This window comes from Cryptomeria japonica, chromosome 5, assembly GCF_030272615.1.
Source record: "Cryptomeria japonica chromosome 5, Sugi_1.0, whole genome shotgun sequence".
Taxonomy (NCBI): Eukaryota; Viridiplantae; Streptophyta; class Pinopsida; order Cupressales; family Cupressaceae; genus Cryptomeria; species Cryptomeria japonica.
The window spans coordinates 925,467,551-925,476,753 of record NC_081409.1 but is presented as its reverse complement, the minus strand read 5'-3'; the positions used below and the strand labels follow the sequence as shown (position 1 = coordinate 925,476,753).

General features: G+C 33.9%; 1 protein-coding gene across 2 annotated transcripts; it reads right to left on the bottom strand.

The window, feature by feature from the left end:
- Window positions 1–562: 562 nt before the first annotated feature.
- LOC131051165 (glutamate receptor 2.9) lies at window positions 563–7,163 on the bottom strand. 2 transcript variants are annotated; one of them, XM_057985555.2, is made up of 6 exons: window positions 6,794–7,156; window positions 2,310–3,628; window positions 1,939–2,222; window positions 1,814–1,845; window positions 1,219–1,607; window positions 563–1,132 (listed from the first exon to the last, which is right to left on the bottom strand). In XM_057985555.2, exons 1-6 carry the CDS (start codon window positions 7,038–7,040, stop codon window positions 662–664), a joined length of 2,742 nt encoding a protein of 913 aa, XP_057841538.2. In that variant the 5' UTR covers window positions 7,041–7,156; the 3' UTR covers window positions 563–661. The 2 variants fall into 2 exon arrangements, with proteins under 2 accessions (XP_057841538.2, XP_057841537.2); XM_057985554.2 differs by having other exon boundaries at window positions 1,939–3,628; window positions 6,794–7,163.
- Window positions 7,164–9,203: the final 2,040 nt, after the last annotated feature.

The window sequence follows — 9,203 nt, the reverse complement described above, 5'->3', positions numbered from 1 at the left end:
CACGAACATTAAACAACGACCCAACAAAGACAAAAAGTGATGGTCTACTACATAGGGGTAGCCAATCTTGGCACATACCATGTGTTGTTGATAATGGGATCGAACTATCTTCATGGTTCAAATGATTTATTTAATTTATGTTTGGATCCATATAGCTGGATGCATAATTAAATTGAATCCTCTTTTGAATTTTTCTGGATTCGTTTGTGTGTGTATTTTTTTATCATCAATGTTTTAAATCATAGTCCATGATTCATCATTGGGATGAAAAAGAATTCCGTGGTTTTTCATCTCCTTGGAATTCTTTTTCATCCTAATGATGAATCACGGAGTGTGATTCAAAATGTTGATGACAAAAAAATACACACACAATCAAATCCACAAAAATTCAAAAGAATATAGCATGAATTATGGAAATCTCATAGCATTAAATTGAATCTATCACTTCTACACAAATATATGCAAAAATAATACCAAAATTTAGTAATTGACCTTTCATACATCTTCGGCATACCCTTTGCACACTAATATACAATTGCCAATAATAATATTTACAAAAATATTAACCAAATAGTTGCATAAGATACTATTCAAAAAACTATAATATTTGTTTGTTTCCTCCATCACGTAATGTGTATGTTTGAAAAATAACTCACATCATCTATTTGTCGTCATCATCTATGGTCTCCACATTTACAAAGGAGGATGTTGGAATTGCCACTTTTTGATCATCCAAGCTGTTATTTGCATTAGAGAGATTGTCGTTCTTAGTTGGCATTTCCACCTTATAAGTTTGATGTGAAACTTGCTCATAATATATATATCTTACAAAAGATTTGGTACATTTCCATATACTATGCTTTTGTTTTGAAAAACTTGGATCTTTGACGAAATTGTGCAGGGCTTGAGAAAAAAATATGATAACAACTACAGATGATACTATTCCTATGATGAGGTAGAGTCCTCGGAAGTTCTCGACATCAAGTCTTGTATAATATCCTGCAGAATCAGAACACATATTGATGGGATCTTTGAAATACTTATCTTCAATCTCTTGAATCTCACCACTGTCTATAAGATCTAAAATCCCTTTAGAAAAATCTTGCACTAACAAAGAACCTTTCGGGAAAACCTGCACCGAAACCATCACAAACTTATAGTTTTTCGAATAAAGATTGTCAAAAAATAATCAGCAGTATGAATCCAAAGAGAACTTACAAAACCAAAGCCTCCACGATGGTACGTACGCCCCACCATTGAATAACCGCATCGTCCAGACAGGAAAGCACGAACATATGGGAGCTCATCTAAAATGGCATCCACGCCTCCATTCTTTGCACCGTTTGATAGAGCTTCCTCATACGCCTTTTCAGAAGAAGTTAGGGCCAGTTGTTTTTGGGCTACGCCAAAATGGTTAGTTAGGAAACTACCAACATATGAACTATGATAGCCAACTTTATGGTCACCAAAGTTATTTATGAGTGGGGTAATCTGCTGGGTAGTCAGTCTGGAAGTAAGATTAGCTGTATAGCTGGACGTTAAAACCATCGCTACAAACAGCCAAGCTGCAACAAGTAGTCGACTCAAACTATTATGGATACTCTCTCCTGCAAAACGGGGAACATATTTACGGCTATTGTCAAAATGCAACAACAAAAGTTAAATCTAAATAAAAAATGTTAAACAAGCTAAACATCCTCTGTTGGCTGAATTATAATTATTAGTCTCGGTTTACCTTCTGTCAGCTACTTTGTTCAATATTAAAAAAAGATAAAAACCATGTTGAACAGTGAGTCGGAAAGGGGATGCTTACGGTGAGCATAAAACATAGCAGAAAACGCAAACCTGGAAGAATTAACTGGAATTCAGGTTATTCAAGTTTAAAAGCGTAGGGAGAAATTAATGAAAGAAGTGAGAAAACAAGGATAAACACGATACCAAAGCAGAGTGACTACTTGGTTACTGGAACTTCCTCTGAACTCTGGATTTATTTTACGCTCGAGCAGCCACACCACTAAACCTGTATAAAGAATAAATGCCGCCGTTGTAGCCCATAGTCGGGGAGTAAATGGCAGTAAGAATGTCCAGGAGTTGTGGGCTTCGTCCCTTATGGTCGTGGGAACCACCATCGCTAAGCCTGTTTCCGTGTAGGGTTGTGTGAAATCCACTATTTCGTTGCGGCTTCCTTGAATTGTAATGTCACCTACAACTGCGTCGTATTTCTGTTCAATCAAAGAACTTTTTTCAAATTTGCAACTGTCCAATCTTGCGGCCAAAGAGGTTAAAAAAACTAAAACACGAAAACGGACCTTGAGATGGACTTGGCGGACGAGTTCATCATAAAGATAAAGATTATTTTCCGAATAATTGCGGTGCTCAGGGAAAGGAATGAAATCATACAGCAGTTGATAGTCAAGCCTTCGTACAATAGCATGAAATACATCAATGCTTAACCCATTGACTGTAGTCTCATTAGTATCAGGGTTAAACGAGACATTGACAAATTGCTCCCAACCAGACATTGTAGGTACTGCGATCTTCAGCCTAGTTGGTATTACCCAACCGCGAGGAACTGTGGAAAACCCACCAGGCCAAATCACGGATCGAAGCCTCTTGTTACCAAAAGAGGGAGTTTTGAACAACACAGAGGAATTGTATGGCCAATACCCTACCATTTGATAGCTTTTCCCCACAATATTGACTATCTCGTAACTACAGCCATGCATTTCCCCATCATAGAACTTAACAGGTCCGCTTAAACCAGCAAAATTTGTTGAGAAAATCTCCCGTAACAGCTTTCTACCTTCTTGGAATACTTTGATTTTGGCATTCGCTACTACTGCAAGAGGGGTTGAGGGTGTCATAAAGCTTAAACTTGAGTTTCTTGCAATCTTTCCAATTGCTCGAGCTATCATGAGGATCGTATCATACGCCATTAAACCATATGCATTAAGCTCAGTGTGTTTTATGTTGGGATTGTCAAGTCGAAATTGTTGTTCCCACCTGTCAGTGAAATCATTCAGCTTTTTAGAATTTGGGATATGTGGTTTGACACCAAGGAGACCTTCCAGAGATGACATTGTAGAAGCATTTAGCACATAATCCCACAGACTGGTAAACTCTTGGGTTGCTATCCACACGTAACCAGTCTCCATCATTCCCATCTCTTGCGCCTCCATGAATAGATTCATGCTCAGATCACAAGGAGCGTGGACAATAAACACACTTGATTGTATTGTCTTGAGTTTACGAAGCTCTTCCCTTATTGTTTGTTCCTGTGCAGTTAAAGGAATCATTGATGTGTATACGATTTCAGAGTCGAGATCTAGAAGGGCATCACGCAACGAGGACATGCCTCCGGAACCAAAATCATCGTTTGAGTGAAGAAATGCAACGCTTCTCCAGCCGTAATGTTTAACCAGGGCTGCTATGGCTTTCATCTGATTGCGATCGCTGTGTGCCATGCGAACAAAATATGGGAATCTCTGGTTGGAGAGAGCGGGACTTGAGTCGGACAGTGACAAAATTGGTACATTAACAGCCTCTCCAAGATCTGATATAAACGGCCCAGCCTCATATCTTTGTGTTTGTATTAATGCCACTACTTCGTTGGCCAAAAGATCAACAGCTGCATTTGAAGGACAAAACAAAGGCCAGATGACAAAAAAAATAACTTAAGGACAGATTCGGTTGACAAAAATTAACGTGTTCAGCTCTTTCCATTACACATTAAGTGAAACCACTCAGATCAGGTAAATCTAATAGATTCAGCTCTTTCCGTTACACAATAAGGGAAATTACTCAAATCAAAGCAAATAATAAGTAAAGCCGATAGATTCAGCTCTTTCCATTACACATTCAGAGATATTACTCAGATCAAAACAAATAATAAGCTAATACAGCTAAATAGAAGGAAAACCAGAGCGGCTACACTGGCACAGAAAAAAACAGAGCTGTTGATCATACACAGAAACAGAGTATCTATTTTTTTTTCTGCTATGCGCTCAATAGACAATATAACAGCACTATATATTGTTAGAATAAGTAATAACAGAATTATGTTTCTGTTTTTATGAGTCATTAAACTTGAATAGGTGCCAATAACGGTTGGAGAGGTGTATAATTTGTTTTGAACAACTTCAGATAACTGTTAATCATCACCATTTTGCTGCCGAACTGTTTAGTAGCTCTATGAGGAGGTTATTGAGTCGCTTTGTATGTATAAATATGTATTGCTGTTTCAACTTGATGAATAAGATACCAACGAGTTCTTATGTTGCTCTGTTCTCTGTTCTCTGTTCAGAGTCAAATGACAAGGGGTGTTAGCTGCAACTGAGAAGAAAATTCACTTTCCTTAGGTGTCTGCAATGGATGTATCTTGTCCAATGACTTTATCCTCCTCTGTTGTTCATATCATAGAAGTGGCAGAAACAGAAATTTATCTCATCGTTGAGTGAAGAAAATTTCAGCGTACTTGCTGCAATCCATTTTAAGGAAGAAGTGATTCGACACGTTAGAAGATAGAAGCTTCTCTTGAAGCCAAGCAGACCGGAGAGCGAGAAAAGCAAGTAGAGGCAGAGCGCTTGTAAAGAGAAGGTGCAGATCAAAGACGAGAGAAGCCGCAGATCAAAGAAGAGAGTTGTGACTGGTAAAGTGTTCTGAATCTGTGAAGTTTGTTTGGGTCGATTTGCTCAGAAACTGCAACCTTTGTAAGCTTTGTGTGACCAACATTCTGATTTGGGTGAGGCTTGTTACATCAAGTTTAAGCATAAAACACCAAGAGACCCGTTTAAAGTTTTTATTTTACTTTTTAATGGCAATTCTCACATATTCTTATCTAACTGAATCAAATAAGTTAGACCACTCCTATTATCTTAGTTATGTTAATTGAGAGTTCAAGATGTAGATTCTAATGGAAAGGTGCAATGTTTGGAACACTGCAGATGGTGTTAAGGATAAACCTGCTACGCCTCAAGCGCTTGTTCAAGATTGGGAGAAAAGATGATGCAAAGCTAAAATTCTCTTGCATGTATAAAAGATTCAGCCATCTCTCACATACGAGATATCACTACCTTTGCTAATACACGAACAATTTCGAAAGGTTTGTATGAGATTATAAACACAAATAGAAATTTGTTTTTAAAAGATTGAAATCATATGATTTCAATGAAAGTATTTATGCTTATTTGTCTAGAGTTAAAGGAATTAAGGAATAAATCAATATCATATTGGTAATTCCATGTTGGTGATTTAGCTATTTTCCCTTTGAATGGAATGGTGAGCAATTACCAAGTCTTCATTACTAGTTTGAATGCAAGGTAAAATGTATATTCTTTTAAAAAATTATCATGTATTCTTCTATAGGAAGAGGAAAGCAATGATAGTAGACTTTGGAGCGCAGTGTCAATATTGAAAGCAAAAGACAAGAAGCCATCAAAGGAAAGAAATGGAAAAGGAACGGAGGAGGTAAATTTGATAAGAAAATCTATAAAGATGATCATCATCTAAATCAAATTTTAATAAAAATAAAAAATGAAAATTGTGATTATTTTTTGAAAAATTTAGACATTATGTTTTTTTTTCAATAAAAGTAGATTATTCCACTAAACTTTTTTATTAATATAATTTAGACATTATGTTTATGAATGTCAAAAAAAAAAATTTAATAAATTCAAAACATAACAAATATGAAGGTAACAATATGAATGGTGAGGATGAGATAAGTGATAATCTTTATAATGTAAAATTGTTTATTTCAGATAATGTTCTTCTTGTTGAAACAGATGATTGTAATGTTTGGTTTATAGATTCAAAGGCATCAATTCATATGTTATGTCATCCAAATTGGTTTACAAATTTTTAAGAGAAAATGATGGTAGTAAGATCTATTTAAGAGATGATAGGTCTAATGACATAAAAGGTTATGGTAATATAAGTGTGGAATTGCCTAATGGAAAGGTAAAGCAACTTGCAAATGTAATATGTTTGTGTTTAAGAATTAAGAAAAATTTAATATAAGATTCATCCATTACTAATCAAGATTTAATAGTTCAATTCTAAGATAGGTTGCCAAGAAAAGGTATAAAAGATCATTATAATATGATTGCTGAAAGAATAAAAACAAAAAGTGTTTATAAACTTTGATTTCAAGGAGAAATTCATCAAGAAATGGCTTCTACATGTGTATCAACTAAGAACTATGGCATAAGAGATATGACCAGGATATGGTCGTTTAAATCTTAGAAACACTATTTCTCTTCAAAGGAAAGATATGCAGTGTTTCAATATTTAAGAATGAACACATTAATTTTTTTTTTATAGGAATAAGAATCAAAATACAGAGATGAAAAAACACCAACAGTCACACAACTGGAAACAACAACCCTTTCAGCTCAAACTAAAGGATTACAACTGAACAAACAAGAGCGTTTGCAACAAAACAGCTGTAATAACAGCAATACAACAGCAAAACAAAAATCTTTATTTGCCTGTGATTTATCCGATATTAATCCCCATGTTGTTTAAACAATCCACAACCAATCTTTATTTGCCTGTGATTTATCCGATCTTTATTTGCCTGTGATTTATCCGATATTAATCCCCATGTTGTTTAAACAACATAGGGGTTATTTGCCTGTGATTTATCAATACATTAGTTGTTATGGTTGTGTTATGGTTGTGGATTGTTGTTATTGTTTAAACAACATGGGGATTAATATCGGAAAAATCACAGGCAAATAAAGATTCTTGAGCTAGTACATATAGATATGTACTTAAAAGTTTAGTTACATACCGGCAGAAGCGCTTTGGACTGGCGTTTGAGCCTCTCGGAGGTGAACAAACATTTGAGCTCCGTTGAGTAATTGAGATTGATTGTTAACATCATCCACCCCTAATTTTATAGCAGTCCTCGCTATCTTTCCAGACCATGGAGTAGAATCTAGTATTATCCCTACATTCACAGTCTCCTCCTGAACCGCAACCTGTACACTAGAAGCCACTAAAACGCAGATAACTGGAAATATTAATAGAGTTTTCATCCCCAATGCTTTGTTTGTCCTCTCCTCTGCACATCAAACAATGAATGAATGAATGATTAATGATAAGGTACCTTACAGCTTTTATTATTGGGAGCGATCAAAATGAGCCGGTTAAAAGGAGATGTGACGGGGGAAAAGAATAAAGAAATTTAGTGGAAGGAAAAATCAGTTGTCAATGTTAATGTCCCCACTATTTACTGTTACTTTTGTCGTGTTCTTTGGATTGTGTCCTGAAAAGTTTTGAGTCTTTCCGACATATTTTATATTGTTACAGCAGTTGTACTTATTGGGATGTGTTTATTCTGGTTTGAAAACGATAGTATGGATTGACTAACATACATGTTAGTCACGCGTTTCACATCGTCGATTTTGTAATTAATTGTTGCTATTGACTAACCTGTCGCTAACAAGCTGTATGAAAAGGTCCTCACTAGTTATTTATTAGACTGAAAGTATTTGATTGAAAAAGAAGATGAAATTGGGTGAAATTAAATTGCACTAGTAATGGTTGTCCTCATTATTTACTCTTACTTTTTTGGTTGTCATGTGAATATGTTATCAAAATTTTGGGTATTCATCTTGTTCAAGAGTATTTAAATCACACAATTATTAGTTTCTGTTAAAGATAAGATGTTATTGCAGTATTGGTTTTTATATTTGATTAGTTTAATCTATGAATAGACAAAATTAAAAAAAAAAAAATGAAAATTCTCTAGTGTCAATTTAATTTTTTTTTTTAAATAATTATTAAAATATCAATTATCTTTATTCTTATTGATTTTTGTAAGTTAAAATTCAATTTTATGATAAAAAATACACATTATTAAAAAGATGAAATGACATATAAACAAATTTCACAAAACATATCAAATATGCTACATAACTACCATTAATTACTACTTGAAAGTACATTCCACCAGCTAAGACTTTTACCACACACTAGCCCACTCAAACCTATTAAATAACATTAAACATCATCATGGAGCCCACCAACAACACTTTAAACATCATCATGGATTCCACCAACACTTAGTGCATGAGAGAAAAGGAATTTTCCTATTAATACTTACCATTAGGCATAGTACTATTGAAATGCATATTCATGCTTAAGTAGTTATTAAATTTTTTTATTTAAACCAATTACAATCTAGTATTTTTTATTTTAATATTAAACTATTATTTTTGTATAATATAGTCAAAAGATATTTTTTTGCATTTGGAGAGCACCAAATTTGGTGCTCACTAAATGTTCTACATTGGGGTATGTGCATGATCATGGTGGGCCCAAACAAGCCCTTAAGTGGTAATGAAAATTAGAAAAACAGAGTTAGTCAACTTGACGTAAAACTTTGAATAAGTCACGAACATTATTTCAAAAATATGTAAGAATAAAATCTATAGTAAATTGAATGTAGTTTCTAATTGTTTTCTAAAAAATACAAAATCCATTTGACAAAAATTTGAAATTTCAATACAGTAGTACTAAAATTTTAGGAAAAAGATAAGAAGCAAGTGTTTGTTTGACCACCTTGACCACAATAAAATCATAATATTTTTTTATAAGATTTTAGATATAAGTAGAAGACTCATGTCTAGATGTGCCACATGTTTTTTTGTATTTTTTTAAATAAATAATTAATTATGATTTTTTTTACAACTTTTTAAAAATATAAAAAACTCATATGTCTGACCACCATAACTTGGTCAAAACTTTATGAAATTCATTTTTTGTAATCCTATAGTATACGAACCATAGAATGTGATGCATGTTTCGGATTCAAAAAATGTGATACCGTTTGAAAGTTATAGATATTTTTCAATCAACCTATCAATCACGATTTTAGTCAGAATATCACCACTTTTTGGCCCCTCATGATCTTGCACATACCCATTGATAAATTGAAGCTTTTGTGAATGTAAAATTTTTCCAATTTGGGCACAAGTTATACCCATTCCCGAGGAAGAATATATACATGAAATATAATAGTTAAGTATAAGTCACATTTTTAAGTTATATTTCATGTATATATTGGCAGGATGTTTGAGAGTAGTTTCTTGACTCTATGAGAATTATACTGTAAATTCTAGTTTTTAGAGGATCATATAGATTTTTAGACAGTCAAATTTCAATAATCAGTATGCTCCTATTAGCGTTCCTTAGCT